General features: G+C 39.5%; 1 protein-coding gene across 1 annotated transcript; it reads left to right on the top strand.

Moving 5' to 3' along the window:
- Positions 1-11,455: 11,455 nt before the first annotated feature.
- On the top strand, positions 11,456-18,011 carry GADD45B (growth arrest and DNA damage inducible beta). Its single transcript, XM_077475891.1, has 4 exons — positions 11,456-11,602; positions 11,747-11,848; positions 15,481-15,694; positions 17,302-18,011. The coding sequence occupies exons 1-4, from the start codon at positions 11,559-11,561 to the stop codon at positions 17,413-17,415; spliced, it is 474 nt and encodes a 157-aa protein (XP_077332017.1). The 5' UTR covers positions 11,456-11,558; the 3' UTR covers positions 17,416-18,011.
- The last annotated feature ends 9 nt before the right edge of the window (positions 18,012-18,020 follow it).

Below are 18,020 nucleotides of genomic sequence, written 5' to 3'. Positions count from 1 at the left end.
AGCAAAATAAGCTTGAAAAGGAAAAACTAAAACCAAGGATTAGTAAACTGCAATACATAATGTGAGGACGTCAGGAACAGTCCAACCACTGGATCATGGGGGAGCACCATTTGCAGGTGGAGCAGAAGATTAGGTGAGTATTATGCCCCATACACACGTCAGACATTCTGACCACAAAATCCGTCTGATTTTTTGCAAAGGATTTTGGCCGAAACTTGTGTTGCATACACACGGTCGCACAAAGTTGTCAGAAAATCCGATCGTTCGGAACGAAGTGACGTACAAAACATGCAACGGGACTACGTAGAAGCCAGTAGCCAATAGCTTTCGTCTCCAATTTTTTTCTGAGCATGCGTGGCACTTTGTGCGTCGTAATTCTCTACACATGATTGGAAAAAGCGCGATCGGATTTTGTTGTCGGAAAATTTTAAATCCAGCTCTCAAACTTTTTCCGTCAGAAATTCCGATGGAAAAAGTCCGATAGAGTCCACACACGATCGTATTTTCCAACATAATCTGATCGGAATTTTTCCGTCGGAATTTCCGACCGTGTGTATGGGGAATAAGCTTTCTCCAATCCCCTAGACAAAAAATGGGCAGTTGACCTGTGCAGTGCAGACACAACCCCACTGCATGGGAAAACTCTTCTTTTTTTTTTTTGCCTGGAGTTACGCTATAAAAAAAGTTCACTGGGATTTTTATTTTATTTTATATTTCCCTTACACTTGAACAGAGCTTCACCTTATTTATTAAACCAAATAAACATGTACTTCACTAACTGTTCCACTCCTTTTTTTTTTTTTTTTTATTGATAATGTTTTTATTGTTTTTATTGATATAAATCAACCCAAATTTATGTCAGCCAGAGTTTATATGAAATCCAGACAACTGGAATCACAGGAAGAAAAATTTAGCAATGGCAGTCTCCATTTCTTTAACCATTTCAGCCCCGGAAGGATTTACCCCCATAATGACCAGGCAATTTTTTGCGATACGGCACTGCGTTGCTTTAACTGACAATTGTGTGGTCATGCAACGCTACACCCAAACAAAATTGAGATCCTTTTTTTCCCACAAACAGAGCTTTCTTTTGGTGGTATTTGATCCTCTGCGGTTTTTATTTTTTGTGTTATAAACAACAAAAAGACCAACAATTTAGCAAAAAAAAAAAACACAATATTTTTTACTTTTTGATATAATAAATACAAAAAAAAACGAACAAAAAAAGTCTTCATCAGTTTAGGACAATATGTATTCTTCTATATATTTTTCTTTAAAAAAAATTGCAATAAGCATATATTGATTCGTTTGCGCAAAAGTTTTAGCATCTACAAATACGGGATAAATTTATGGCATTATTTTATACTTTTTTTTACTAGCAATGGCGGTGATCAGCGATTTTTAGCAGGACAGGTAATAGTAATAGTAATAGTGGACAGGTCGAAAACTTTTAACACTTTTTTGGGACCAGTGACATTATCTAAATGTGCTAAAAATAGCCACTGATCGCTGTATAAATGACATTGGCAGAGAAGGGTTAACACTGGGGACAATCAAGGGGTTAAGTGTTTCCCAAGAAGGTGTTTCTAACTGTGGGGGGAGTGAACTGACTGGAGAAGTACAGAGATTGCTGTTCCTAATCACTAGTAACAGATAATCACACTGTACTCCCCTGCCAAAACGGGGTTCTGTTTGTTTACATTGACAGATCCCCATTCTGGCTCTCTGTGGAGTGATTGCGGGTGGTCAGCGGACATCGCAGCTGCCGGCCACGCGCATTGTCTCCAGTATCGCCTGCCTGCTATAACCATTAAAGGGACCGCCGTACTGGTACAGCGATTTGCGCAGCTGAGCCAACCTGCCACAGTATAACTGCAGCAGCTGGTTGACAAGCAGTTAAACAACTGTTGTGATTTTGTAATATACAGAAAAGAAGGATCACGAGAGGAGAAATAATAGAACACTATGTATAGGTACAGTATATTTGTTATGTAAGCACTAATAATTTTGTTCTGGAAGGCAATGGCTCTGAGCATGCAGTGAGTAAGGTGCTACTAATTGTACCTTTGTATTGTGTAGATGTTAGAACGGTATGTTGTACAATATGCAGTACATACCTGCTGTACAGTAACCACAATTTTCAGAGATCATGTCACTCCTCATTTTTGAGTACACTACACTAAAAGCACTTTTTGGGTATACAATCCATGGAATCTTCTTTACTTCTAACATTTACAGATATGTATGCAAATAAATTAAGAACTGGAGGAAAAGGTTGTTTCCATTATGTTTAGATGAACAAACTTTGGAACCATAATCCAGGTTTCATTTTTCTTGTGCAGATGGTGTAAAACCTGTGGCCTTCTGGAACTTATTGTGTTGCCCTCGGGGCCCCCACGGACAGTAGTCTGTATTTTGGTGCTTGCGTAAGCCAGTTAAGGAAAAATATTATTTAGATTGGCTTAGTAAGTAAATGTTTTAGTATATTACTTCACTACTCTTAATGTTTCAGTTATTCAAACTTTTTCTCTTTTAACCACTTTGCCTACTGGGCACCTTTACCCCTTTCCTGCCCAGGCCAATTTTTAGCTTTCATTGCTGTCGAACTTTGAATGACAATTGCGAGGAACACTGCACCCATATGAAATTTTTATCATTTTTTTCACACAAATAGAGCTTTCTTTTGGTGTTATTTTATTACCTCTGGGTTTCTTATTTGTTGCTAAACAAAAAGAGTAATTTTCTCCTTCATTGATGTGTGCTGATGAGGCTGCACTGATGGGCACTGATAGGTAGCATTGATGAGGTGGCACTAGTGGGCACTGACAGTCTGCACTGGTAGGGGACACTGGTGGGCACTGTTGGGACTTCCCTTTGATAATCAGGACACTGATAACAGTGCCCTGATTAGTACATGTCACTTTCACACAAGTCAGTTATCAGCTCTCGCCTTCTCACGCTGTCAGCGTGAGGAAATGAATGCCGATAACCATCTTGTGTTTACATCTTGATCAGCTGTGGTTGGACACAGCTGATCACGTGGTAAATAGCTGCTGATTGGCACTTTACCCCAATTTGTGATCAACTGGGTCTGGAGGACAAAGCGATCACAGAGCGTGGCACCCAAACTCTGCAGCAGGTGCGCTCATGGGAGGATGTCATATGAAGCCCTCTTAGAACTGGAAAGTGGTTAAAGTAGAACTAAAGGCCCGTACTTACGATCTGACTTTCTGACAACAAACATGCAAATTAGCTGTTTTGAGGCAACATCCGACCGTGTGTACTCTCCATCGGACTAACGTTTTTGGTTTTCATCGGACTTTTGTTGGCTGTGCGAATGGACAACTTTTTGACAACATAAGTCCGATGGAGCAAAGTCCGATCGTGTGTACACAAAACCATCGGACTTTTGTACAAAGTACAAAGACGCATGCTCAGAACCAATGCAAAAGATCAGACAACAATACAGAAGTTGACCAAAGGTGGTGCAGTAATTGAACGTCCTCTTTTGAAGCGTCGTCAGTACGTTAAAACGTCCTACGTTCGTGTTTGTTGCCTAAAAAGTCAGATCGCGTGTATGCAATACAAACTTATGGCCAACGGCCTTTGTACAAAAGTCCACGGCAAAGTTTGTGCAAAGTCCGATCGTGTGTATGAGGCATAACACATATTGGATATAATCCCTGTGTTTTTTTTTTCTTGCCACCTGTGGGTAGACTGTCTTTCGCTTTCACTCTCAGTGTTATCAGGACAACTAGAAAGGGCAAATATATGTAAAGCCCCATACATACCATCAGATTTTCTGCTGATTTTTTCCTTCAGATTTACCAAAGCCAGATAATATGAGGTCAAACCTTAGAAGTTTCAATTTGTATGCAATCAGGCTGGGTCTTGTACTACATGGTTTTGGTAAATCTGAAGGAAAAAATCAGCAGAAAATGTGATAGTGTGTATGCTTTACAGGGGCACTGCCAGCAATAAAAACCTGACAGGTGTTCTAATCCCTCTCCACTCTATCCAAAGCTAAAAAAAAAGTTTTCTTTTAGTTATACTTTTTTTTAAATGTTTTTAAAACAGATCCTTTTGATTTGTAAGGGGCTTACTATGTGTCAGACTTGGTATGTGATATGATTACTGTATGGATACTGCATAGTACAACTTCTTTTGTATTGTGAAATTGTGGTCAATGTGATATCTTAATAGCTGCTCATAATCAGAATGTGAGTAAGTGTTCATTTGTTTTGTATATTAATTATCGGCATGCATCACACAGAGAACACACCTATTTCACTCTCTATATGAAGAATGTATAGTATGCAGATAATAAGTAGTTGTGTTTTGCAAAGTTTTCTGTATGTTTTGAGGTTCTCAAAGCAAGCAAAGTGGATGGCATATTTGTAAAGCATTTTAAAGGTTGATCATTTGATCAGGTACAGTGGCAGGAAAAAGTATTCACACCCCTTGGAATTTTCCACATTTTCTCTATTTACTAATTAGGTGACTTCTGAGGGCAATTGGTTCCACTAGATTTTAGTTAGGGGTATCAGAGTAAAGGGGGTGAATACAAATGCACGTCACACTTTTCACATATTTATTTGTAAAAATGTTAAAAACCATTGATCATTTTCCTTCCACTTCACAATTATGTGCCACTTTGTGTTGGTCTATCACATAAAATCCATATAAAATAAATTTAAGTTTTTGGTTGTAACATGACAAAATGTGGAAAATGTCAAGGGGTATGAATACTTTTTCAAGATACTTGGGGTTATTTACGAAAGGCAAATCCACTTTGCACTGCAAGTGTACTTGGAAGTGCAGTCGCTCTAAATCTGAGGGGTAGATCTGAAATTAGTGGAAGCTCTGCTGATTTTATCATCCAATCATGTGCAAGCTAAAATAATATTTTCCTTGCATGTCCCCCTCGGATCTACAGCAACTGCACTTCCAAGTGCACTTGCAGTGCAAAGTGGATTTTCCTTTAGTAAATAAGCCCCTAAATCTAAGGGGTAGATCTGAAATGAGTGGAAGCTCTGCTGATTTTATCATCCAGTCATCTGCAAGATAAAATGCTGTTTTTTATTTTCCTCGCATGTCCCCTTCAGATCTACAGCGACTTTACTTCCAAGTACACTTTCAGTGCAAAGTGGATTTTCCTTTAGTAAATAACCCCCACTGTACCTTCAAACTCATGAAAGGTCATGTTGTCCCGATGAGCGTATGCACTATTCAGTGGATATAAACCCCCCAATTTTGTATAAAAAACACTTAAAACACAAAATCAGAAAAGTAGCAGCCCTTTATTCCGATAACATGCTCCATGTAGACATGCAAGCTTACAGTGTGTGTCAAGGTAAAGTAGAAAGAAAAGCCCATCTCGATGTTGTTCCACACCATCGAAAGTAGCTTCCACTGAACAAATGTAAATTTTCAATATAAATCGCAAAACATCAAGGGTACCACATTCCGAACCCTACTCCAGAGGCAGCCTCCATTCATGGACCCAGCCGCCCAAAGCTTATCGTACTTTTTCGGGCAGTTCCGTCCCATATATGTCAACTTATATAAGGGTAATGCTGAGTCCACCAGAGTCTGCCACTCTTGGGCCAATGGAGGTAGTGGCTTTTTCCACTGTAAGAGTATTGCCTTCCTAGCATAGAAAGCTGCATAAAATACGAAAAGTTTTTTAGACTGGGCGGCTGCTAACGTATCACATATACCCAACACTAAAGGTATCAGGTCAAGGGCTACCTTCAGCTTCCCTATGGAGTTTATGACCTGCACTACTCCCTTCCAAAAGGTCTGCAACTGGAGGAAAGACCACACAACATGAAAGAAGGAGCCAACCTGTGCGGCGCATCTATGACAGGCAGACCATCTATCAGGGTATAATCTAGCCAGCTTCTCTGGACAGTAGTATACCTGTGCAGGAACTTCAGTTGAATAAAGCGATCCCTAGCTGAGATCATTAGTGGGATATACTATTGAACACCCTCTTCATCAGCCAGCATAGAAATATCCAGTTGCCATGCCGACAGCAGCTGAGAAATATTTGAGGTGTACAGCCCTATCAGTATAGAGTAGAGAGAGGGGAGAGGTCTACTCTCCTCCGACTTCCCTAATAAGGTTTCAACAGGATGGACCTCCAGGGATACAGCATGAGGGAATTGGGCCTGAAACGCATGCCGGCAGCTGCAAGTATCTGAACAGCATGCGGTTAGTCAGAGCCCCTTCTCTTTGAAGGGAGCAGAGCATGGGGAATTGATCCGATATGCCTCGAAGAAGGGTGCCAACTTCTCTAACTTTAGACAGTAGCCCACCACTGACATAGAACAAGTCAATATGACACAGGGTATTGTAGGAAGCTGAATGGCATGTAAAGGCACGCTCATTAGGGTGCCTCCACCTCCAAACATCAGTCAAAGTCAGTTTGCAGGAGATCTATTTTTTCAGTCAGCGTGGTTTTAGAGCTAGTAACAGCCTGCATGAGGGCTATGAAGCGGTCCTCCCCCAGGGTGGTGGAATCCGTCGGGGCAGTTTGTGACACCATGTTGTAGAGGCGCGCAGGGGCCTGTTTCTTTTGCTGCTGTGGAGAGGCCTTAGAAGCCGAAGCACCTCTTCGCCCAGAACCAGATTTCCACTTTTCCATACCCGGGTCCCTGGCGAGAAAGGTCAGGTGTCAGTCGCAGATTAATCCCAATCAAAATTAGCAGGTATATGCAGAGCTCCGATCACACATGTCCGCTCAGCTTGCCAGCTTGACCACACCCCCAGAGCCCCTTCCTTACATCGGGGTGCCCAGAGAGTCCCCCCCTTATATCACGGTCCCCAGAGAGCCTGCCCATACAACAGGGTCCCCAGAGAGCCTCCCCATACAACAGGGTCCTCAGAGAGCCTCCCTTACATCAGGGTCCTCAGAGAGCCCCTTCTTTACATCAGGGTGCACAGAGAGCCACTTCCTTACATCAGGGTCCTACAGAGAGCCACTTCCTTACATCAGGGTCCCCAGAAAGCCCCTTCATTACATCAGGGTCCCAGAGAGCGCTCCTCCCTTATATCTGAGTTATTTATTAACCATTTGCTGATTGCCCTACGCAGATATACTGCGGCAGGGTGGCTGCCCTGCGCTGGATCATGTATCTGATACTTGATCAGCGCCTCCGGGTACAGCTGTGCTGTGATTTGTTACAATGAAAGCTGATCAGCAGGTGCCAGCTAATGATTAATTGCCAGGGGCCCACTGATCGGCTCTGTCATTCAAGGAAGGGAGCTCCAAACACTGACAGGTGATCTTGCTGTTTTTTATTCCCTGCAAGGCAGGGAATAAAAAATAGCAAGATCACTTAGTAAAAGCAGCATAAAACACAAAGTAAACATTGTTAGGCACATTTAACCCCTAGATTGCCTTTAGATGTTAACTCCTTCACAGCCAGTGTCATTAGTACAGTGACAGTGTAAAGTATGAGCACTGATCACTGTATTAGTGTCACTATTGATGTCAGTGTCAGTTAGCGTACCCTCCAGCCAGTGTTAGTTAGTGTCAGATTGTCCACCATTATATTACAGTCCCACTATAAGTCACTGATCACCGTCATTACTAGTATAAAATAAATAATTTTTTTTAAATTCCAGTGTCTAGGCCAGACGCTATAACTTTCACGTAAACCAAATAATATACACTGTTTGGGATTTTTGCTTTTTACCAAATTTACCACATGTAGCAGAATACATTTTGTCCTAAATTCACAAAGAAATATGATGATTTACATTTTTTATTAAATACTTCTTATACCAGAAAATAAGTTATTGTCTTTTTTTTTTCATTTACCATCTTTTTTTTCGTTAATATCACAAAAAATGAAAAACCCAGCGGTCATCAAATACCACCAAAAGAAAAGTCTATTTGTGTGAAAAAAATTATAACAATTGAATTTGCGTACAGTGTTGCATGACCATGCAATTGACAGTTAAAGTAGTGCAGTGCTGAATAGCAAAAATTGGCCTGGTCATGATAGGGGGTTAAATCTTCTGGAGGTCAAGTGGTTAAACTCCACGAGATAACACAGAACGACTCACAATTTCTAACATGATCAACAAATATTGTTTGCACTTTATAAAAAAAAACTTTTAATGGTATCATTTGACAGACCAAAAGAAAGCCAATTAGAGAAGTTCATTGTTTGGGTTTATATAGACTTAAAGCATTACACATGGTAATGATGCACACATTTGGTTGTATTGTACATAGAAGGCAAAACAAAAAAAAAAGTAGCCTTGGAGGACACATAACTGAGACATCAGATAAGCTCCAAGTTGACCATGAATGTGATGTCAGCTGAGAGAACTATAGGGAGGCAGACAAAGATTTTAGTCTGTTTAGTCAATGGTTAGTCATAGGGCAATACCCAGCTGGTGCTATCAGATGTGACTGGTTTTCATATATATACAGAGAACAATTTGCACAAAAATAGTTGTAGTAAACAACCGTGTTACTTCATATGGATAGCTTGATACCTCATTATTATTTGTGTACTTAAGTTGTGTAACAACATACTTTACATAGAACAACCATCCATTGGCTTCACTCTGTGCCCCAAGGGGAGCTTAAAGTCTAATGAACCAACCATAGCCACTCCAGCATCTGCCTACATTTCTGTGCCAAGCTGAAAGACAGTTGACCACCTAGTCTGTATTAGGCCTGTGGGGTTTGGACCCAGGATATAGTATAATCGCATAGTCCCACGTCCAACCACTGTAGGGATACCTAGCAGATATTTATATTGTTAAATGAACACAGAAGTACCAACAGCCAGGGGTAGACTGACAACTCATGGGGCCCCCAGGCAATAGGTGCTTATGGGGCACCCAGGCAATCAGAGATTATGGGGCCACACAGTATACACACACAGTATGCAATCACAGAGTATACACATACATGTACATACAGTATACACAGACATGTTTCTATTGGCTGAGAAGGTACTGGAGAGGTGGGGCAGCTATAATCTCAGGATTTTTAGACCAAAAGAATGTCATTAAGGGACCTTTCAGAGACAGACGTAGAAAAAAACACAGATTTTTACATACTGTCCCTGGTTTTACTGAGGCTGTCAACCCTGATGGGGCCCCCTAGTGGCCCGGGGGCCCTTGGGCAGTGCCCGAGTGGCCGAATGGTCAGTCCACCCCTGCCAACAGCCATGTTATATCAAAACCTAAAACCAACACATATAACATTTTCTATACCATTAGGTGCCTCCGAATATGTAGATTTCCATGCTAAATTGAATTAGGCTCCGTTATGGTCCCTTATTAGGCAAAGAATGGTGAGAATGGAAAGCTGTAACTTGCACGGTCATTGTAATAAATAAATGTTGCTAGCCACTACTAGAAAAGTTATTCTCAATCAGGCTTCTTCCAGATATTGATAGGGGTTTCTAGAGCTGTAGCTGATAGACCTCCCATCTGATGGTACCTGCATAATTCCAGGGTCAGCAGCATGATACAATTTTCTTTAAGCTCTCTTTAATTGGGGGGGGGGGGGGGGGCTTTCTGATTACCATGGTAAGGAACATTATTTCCACTGACCACCAATGTAGGGAGCACTCCTCCCACTGACCACCAATCTAAGGGTGGCATTCATCTCGTTGATCACCAATCTAAGGGTGGCATTTTTCTCATTGATCACCAATGTATGGGTGCCATTCTTCTCGCTGATCACCAATGTAAAAGACATTTTCCCATTGATCATAAATATTAGGGGGATTTTCCAGTAACCATTATTGTTAGGGGCATTCTTCACACTGGCCCCCAATGTCAGGGCATTTTTTTTAGATCACAATATTTTTATTGAATACAGCCAAACTCACAAAACAGTGAACAGATGCCAAGGTCAGTGGTGGAAAGTGGATTGAAAATTATAACACATATTTAACAGATAAATAGGCTTTTTATTTTGAATAGCTAATAACTACAAACATAGTCAAAGAATTACCACGTGAGGATAACCTGTTACCTGGTCTATAGGAAAATAACAAGCCATGTCATTCCCAATGGTCAAGCCTAGTAGTACGCTAAGTAAGCAGTATTTCAAGAACCATCATATAACAAATATTATGCAATACCTGAGATTGACCTATGTTGGTATATATAAAAAAAAGTCCAGGGGACCCCTTGAGGACCTCCCAAAATTTGACCAGAAAGCAACTGACATACTTCACACACTGGCGTCTGGCGGTAAATGACCAAAAGTAAGAAATATAGAAGAAAGCCTGAAGAAAGAAAAGAACAAAAGGAAGAATAAGAGTAGGAAACCAAAGAAAAATAAATCACAAAGAAGAAAGTAAGTCCCACCCCTCAGGGCATTTTTGTCTCCTGACCACCAATGTAAGGGTGACATTCATCCCACTGACCACCAATGTTAGGTGCATTCTCCACTAACTGTTATTGTTAGGGGCATTCTTCCCACTGACAACCAATATAAGAGGCATTTTTCCCACTTACCACCAATGTCGGGGCATTTTTCCCCTGACCACCAGTGTAAGGGTGGCATTCTTCCCACTTACCACCAATGTAAGGGGCATTTTCACACTGACCATAAATGTTAGGGGGATTTTTGGAACATCTCCCTACTGACCATCAAAGTATGCAGGCATTTTTCCCCTTTGATTTCTGGAACATTGCTTTTTGTAAGCCTACATTTACACTGGTGATTAAGGTGGTTGTAAATTCAGATTTTTTTTTATCTTAACGCATTCTTTTTTTTTTCCTGTGTGTTGAGTTATTTTGAGGGGACAGCAAATTTACACTGTTATACAAGCTGTACACTCACTACTTTACATTGCAGCAAAATGTCATTTCTTCAGTGTTGTCACATGAAAAGATATAATAAAATATTTACAAAAATGTGAGGGGTGTACTCACTTTTGTGAGTTACTGTATAAATATATTTATATATATGGAAATATACATACACTCTATCTCAGGGGCTAGTACACACTTTCTCCACCTTATACCCCACAGGTAAAAAATAAAATAATATATATATATATATATATATATATATATATAGATAGATAGATAGATAGATAGATAGATAGATATAGATATCTATCTTCTGTATATATAGATATCTATCTATTATATATCTCTATAGATCTATCTATAGATATAGAGATATATATAATGTGCTTTTTTTTACCTGTAGGGTATAATTTTGGAGAAAGTGTTTACTAGCCCCTGAGATAGAGTGTCTGTATATTTCCAGTAAGTGTCAGTATACAGACTGTAATAAATCGAATCGGTGTGATGACAGCTGCCTGCACCAGACTGTGTTTTCATCCAGCATGAGCAATCCATAAGCGTGCTGAGCGTGTCATAACCGGGAAGTAGTGTCAGCCAATCCACGGGCGGGAAGTGAGCAGAGGCGCCGCCCACCGGCCGGCATACCTTATAAGGAGCAGAGTTTGAATGCAGACAGCTCAGTGATCTGTCATATTACAGAGCGGACTGTACATACACGGCTGCTGGAGACGGCTTCACTGGAGGATTGCTTGGTGATCATGACACTGGAGGACTCCGACATCTGTGATAATCAGACCCACAAGTAAGTGGCACCATCCTTGGTCCTGATGAGCGTTGGGCGCACTGTAGTATGGCCGCAGTACAATGTGGCCGCTCCCGTGTCTTGTACTTGCTGTAGATGTGATCGGGACGTGGAAGGGTTGTCACCTGCTGTCTGTCCTTGCAGGATGCATCCTGTCGCTTCGGCCGTGGAGCAGGTCCTGGATGTGGCCCATAGTCGGGGCTCACTGACTGTTGGGGTGTATGAATCTGCCAAGTGTATGGACCGGTAAGTTACATGGTGCTGCTTTATTCTATTGTGCCCTATGGTAATGTAAGGAGACCAGATGTAGCATTGACTATATTGAAAAATGTTATTTATAAAAATGATGCATGATCCGGTCAAGGGAATTGGGGTTCATACACTATACAATCTGATTGTGGAAGATTTCTCTTTAGATTTACCAAAATGTGATAGAAGAAGAAGCCTAAGCAACCCATTTAAATTTCATCCAATCAGGCATGCCCTAGTATTACATAGTTGGTGGTAGAGCTAAAAGATCGTACAGTCAGGTTGTATGGTGATCTTAGTTGTGTCCATACACATGTCAATAAATGATCACTTCATTTTCCTATTGATCTCTCCTGATAGGAATAGTTGATCTATAGTCCACAACCAAATTTAATATGCCACGTATGTGGAAGCATTGATTAGTTAAATGATTGTAACTTATGATCATTGATCACATCTCTGTTTCTACCACATAATCTCATAATCTGTTCAATATATGATTGTATTCATGGCCAAAGTATCTCAATGTTGCCAACTAATGTAAAGCAATCCATTTTCTGACCTGGCAAATTGGCCAGTTGACATTTTGAATAGATTCAATCTAAATGGCTATTTATGGTTATTTGATTGCAGATTTGATTAAATCACACACCAATTAAATATAAAAAAAATTGACGTGTTTATGACCACCATTATATAGATTGGCCTTTTTTGAACAAGGGTGCCTTCAGGTTTTTTTTTCAGGGGTGCCTTGGTAAAATGCCTAAGAATTGCCCCAAAATTGTATACAAGCCAGTGGGTGGATTAAGTCTGCCACAGGTTTTCATTGTGCACCATTCCAACCTTCCAGCTGTTGGGTACCTGGACAGTATCCTTGTTTACCCCCTTCCCTGCCCCTCTCCATCAGCACTGGGGTCATATTAGCTGAGTGAGGGAGAAAAGCAATACTAGCCAGTGCCAGTGTGCTTTACAGGAATACATTAGCGATAATGTTGGGTGTGTGGATTTTGCTGGGTTATGTAAACTTTTTAGTTTAGTTTTTTTTTTTTACATTTTAACATGGGGCGCCCCAAGAGTGTGCATAATTTTAAAGAATGCCTTCACTGTAAAAAGAGTGCGAAACACTGATCTGGATAATGCTCCCTGCTTGCACTCAGTGGCTCAATGGTTGTTGTATATTGCTACAATCAAGACCACCCTTGGGGGTCCTTTTTTTATTTATTTATTAATTTTTTCTTACATGAGTTTTCTGCCCAGTGGACTCCGTCTTGCTCAGTGGGTGATCGATCTGCTGGATGACAGGTCAATTTCCGCTCACTGTGCAGAGACGGATCTGTCAGAGCCCGCTCTCCTCGGAGATCGAATGAAAACGGACCGCCTGTCCGTTTTCATCCTATCTGAGCCTCCAGACGGATGGAAAATAGGGTTTCTATTCGTCTGGATTTCAGACAGGATCGGATAGCAGCAGGTGTCGGTGGACTTGTCGCCGTAGACATTGGCTACCCCACAGAGGTAAACGGAGCATTCGATCAGGTTGGCCTGAAACTGTCAGGTGGCCCTGATGGGAAAGCCTGTGTGAATGGGGCCTTACAACTCAGCTCAAGATACAGGGAGTTAAAAAAATAAATTCAAAAACAAACAGTTAAGCCCCATACACACTATCAGATTTTCTGCTGTTTTTTTCCTTCAGATTTACCAAAACCATATGAGGTCAAACCTTAGGAATTTCAGTTTGTATACAATCAGGCAGGCCCTTGTACTACATGGTTTTGGTAAATCTGAAGGAAAAACTCAGCAGAAAATCTGACTGTGTATGGGGCTTTATGGCTTATTTACACCACTGTGTTATGTTGCAGTGCCGTTATTTCTTTTGAAGGCAATGGAGTAAGAGTGAACTGTACTGAATGGAATGTGTTAATGTAGCACACCACAATGTACAAAAAAAAAACGCGTGTTGGGGTGCATACATCGCCAAAACACAATCAGGTGTCAAAGTGTATCAGTTAGCACTGTAAGTTCTCAGAACATCATAAGGTAACTACACATTCCAGGGAGGCCACACAGACATTGCATTAGTCACGTGAAGTTCAAAATGATTTCACTTGTCCAGGGTGTGCAGTCTGGAAAATCACAGCAGACAGTATATCAAAGCAAGAAAAACTGAAAAGGGAAAGATTAATAGGGGGTAAACAAGTCAAAGCCTATGCACAGGGATAGTCAGTCCCATAACAAGGTAGATGCTGAGCGCCATGAAGCCCAGCTTATCACAAAAATGAATTCGCACTCTGATAGTGCTAATATACTCCTGCAAGAGTGAGGTAAACAAGAATCGTGGCCACTTCTTCAAATTAGAAGAAAAGAGGTTTAACCTTAAACTACATAGAGGGTTCTTTACTGTAAGAGCAGCAAGGATGTGGAATTCCCTTCCATAAGTGGTGGTCTCAGCGAGGGGCATCGATGGGTTCAAGAAACTATTAGATAAGCACCTGAACGCCACAACATACAGGGATATACAAAGTAATACTGACATACAATCACACACATAGGATGGACTTGTGTCTTGTTTAAACTTCACCTACTATGTATCTATGCAAGTTTCTAGAAAAACTAAACTTAGCCTTGTGTAAAAAGAACAAACATGGGCCCTGAACAAGGGACAAAAGTAACGTGACCTGATTATTCATTGTTCATCTGCATCCTACGTGGGCAAACACGGCCCTCACATGGATGTACGCCTATCTGACGAGGCCTACAAAGGTTGAAAAAGGTTAGCAAGGTAATTAAACCTCAAGGTCTCAAGTCTTGGTTTCTCATCTTTTCTGCAACAGTCCTGGTGATCCTGGTTACATTTATGACATTTAATGACCAGTTATTTGATTTTCCAAACTTTTTGATAGTGGATTTCTGGGAAAAAGATGGTGTACAACTAGATGGTATACCATGGTACAACAGATGACTAAAGAAGTCTGCTGCATTTCAATACAACATATTTTTTTTATTTTTATTGTCCAAATGTACTGCATTTAAAAATGTAATCATAGTAAAAAAAAAAAAATAAATAAAAAAAAAAAAAAAAAAAAAAAATATATATATATATATATATATATATATATATATATATATATATATATATATATATATATATATATATATATATATATATATATATATATATATATATATATATATATATATATATATATATATATATATATATATAAAAATATTGTAAAAAGCTACACAAACTGTTGGCACTATATAAATCATGACTAAAAATAATATAATATGTAATGTAATGTAAATGTAAATGTGTATTTAAAAGAGAAGAGCTATGAAAGTGTGCTGGAAAACAAGAAAAGCATTATTAAATACTGTTATACGATACAGTATAATGGCTGCATGTAAAATTGTATCTGGGTTTCTAAACAAGGTTATGGTTCTAATTGTTTCCGGTTTAAAACCTGACCCTGGGGCTACAGCATATATTTTAATTGCTAAAAACTAAGCATGGTACCTGTTCACGTGGCTACATATTTTATTTTATTTTTTTAAAGGGTTGGAATGCTTATTTGATATGGTCTTTGAAATATGTGTTTTTATCTTTTATTTTATTTATTGTTTTCCCACAGAGACCCTGACAGTGTGGTACTGTGTCTTCTAGCAGCAGATCCAGAAGTGGATGATGTGGCTTTAAACATCCATTTCACACTGATACAAGCCTTCTGCCGTGACAATGACATTAATATTTTACGAGTATCTGGCTTACAACGCTTGTCAGAAATCGTTGAGCCGATGATTGGACCAAGCTCAGAGCCCTTGGACCTTCACTGCATTCTAATTTCGGTAAGGCTCCCCAATAAAGCACATTCTGATTAATATATATATATATATATATATATATATATATATATATATATATATATATATATATCTCATTTGTACCAATGCAGAAAGTTGACATTTCTGACCTTACCATCGCTTTTATTTTTAATTCTTAGCAGAAATATATCTTACTCAAATTTGAATAGGGGCCAGGACAGTCACATTTCTTTTCAGAGGTGTTTGAGAACTACAAACCATTAAAGCTAGAAGTAGCTTAATGATGACTTGTAAAATATTCAAAGTAGGGACAGCATGACATAAAGCTGTAATTTGGGAGGAGGTGGGGGCAAGCAGCATTTTTCTGCACACAATGGACTTCCTGTTCTGTAAACCCTTTGGTCATGATTTTATCCCAAGCATCAAACCATTACCCAGCATGGAATAGCAAATAATGAAAATTATAATATAAAATGCTAATACTTTAACATTTATCTGGAATAGTATGTCGGCTTTTTATTGCAGTACCCTTCGCTTTTTTTTTTTTAAGAATATTTTTCTGTGTACTGAATTAGGACGCACTATAGAAAGATGAACCGAAGTTGTAGAGCAGCTTAGTTTACAGATGCATATTGTGTTTTGTCAATGTAGTGTCGGCAATCTTTTAAAGTACATCCCTCACAAACCTTAGGGGGTCATACAATGTGTGTGTAATGAAACTTTTTGTTTGCTGAAAACATATAAAACTTATTTTGTATAGAGTAAGAGAAGGCTTATAACCTCTGTCTGATTTATTTTGCCATATGTGTCCCAATATGGGATTTTCCCCTCACTTTCTGTCCAAAGCCAAAACAAAGTGAGGAATCCCTCCAAAGTAGGGAATCCATGGTAGTTACCAAAACTAGTGTCCTCATTGGAAGATTTCCCCCTCTATTCCTGTTCTGTTGACGACTTAAAGTTTGAAATTTACTTTCACTCTAGGTGATAACGGTAAACAGGAGAAATGGAGAGGGTTAATCTCCCTAACGGGGACACAAATGGCAATAAAAAGCTGACAGGTGTTCTTATACCTCTCAACGCTATCCAAAAAAAATTGTTTTTTAGTTCTACTTTAAGTTCGACCATACATAAAAATAAAAACATTAAAAAAAATGTCTTCACTCACTCAAACCACTCAATTCCCCAATCTATTCTAATGCCATGAATTTCTCAGGTTGAACTGGATGGACTGGTGTCTTTATTCAACCTTACTAACTATGTAACTATGTATGTGTGAATCTGTAGTGATGGCTATTGTATTCTGATAGCCAGTACCCCATGGCTGTCAGAATACCTGAATAGTTCTTGCATCTGTTTGGAAAAGAATATACTGCCTGGTTTGGCTTTTGTCGAGCCGAATGGTGCCAATTTCAGCAAGAATCATCTGAAATCCATGTATGGCCAGCCCAAGTGTTTAGCTAGAAATATTCATAGATGAATTCAGTGGGGTTGGTAGGGGCCGGCCAAGTTGTGTTTTTTTTTTTTTTATCATTTTGTGGCCATCCCTGCTCAATGAGTGGGAAAATAGAAACTACCTATGACCAGTTTTAGATTACTGCTCATTTCTTACAATGTTTTTCTTTTTTATACAGATTCATCACAACAATCCGTGGAAATGTTCAAGTTTGGATGAGGTCTTAAATTACTGTGCTGAATGCAGGTCCAGGAACCAGTGGGTTCCTTTTATGTCACTAATGGACCGGTGATATTACTCAGTCCATTCCATGCCCTTAACATCGTGAACTTAACAGTGCAAAAGCAGAGCGTACTCTCTGGATTGTTACGTGGATTGTTCTCAAGTTGTGCCATGCTTGGTGTTATGGAATCTTAATGTCCAGTCAATGGCAAAACACAGACACTTAACTTGATACTCTATGAACCATTTTTTTTATTTTTTTTTATTTTGAAGCAGCTGGATCTGCAAGCAGTTTAACCAATTTTACCATGTAAAAAAAACTCTAATAGAAAATGGAATTTATTTTATACATTGAAAATTTGCAAGCATCTATTTTTTGGGCAAGCCTTTTTGGCCACTAGTGGTACCTTTTTTGTGATGGATACATTCACTGGATCTCACCATTTAAACCTCAAGTTGTTAACGAGAACAATTTATTCTTTTTAGGTCTTGCATCTGATTAGCAATTGCCCCCTTTGGCACTGCTTTACAAAATGTTTAGACTGGATAAAAGTTTTTTGTAAGGATGCATTACACTGTTTTGCCAAATTTCAATTTGAATGCAAAAATGGATGTAAGCCGCTTCTATGTTTAATTGCTCCAATAAATGTTTGCAATTGTTTTTGAGATGGTGGT

The sequence above is a fragment of the Lithobates pipiens genome, unplaced genomic scaffold, assembly GCF_037356315.1.
Source record: "Lithobates pipiens isolate NorthernLeopardFrog02 unplaced genomic scaffold, aLitPip1_a1.2 Scaffold_13, whole genome shotgun sequence".
NCBI classification, from domain to species: domain Eukaryota; kingdom Metazoa; phylum Chordata; class Amphibia; order Anura; family Ranidae; genus Lithobates; species Lithobates pipiens.
The sequence above is the reverse complement of the archived record's forward strand: the minus strand, read 5'-3'. Positions and strand labels throughout refer to the sequence as shown.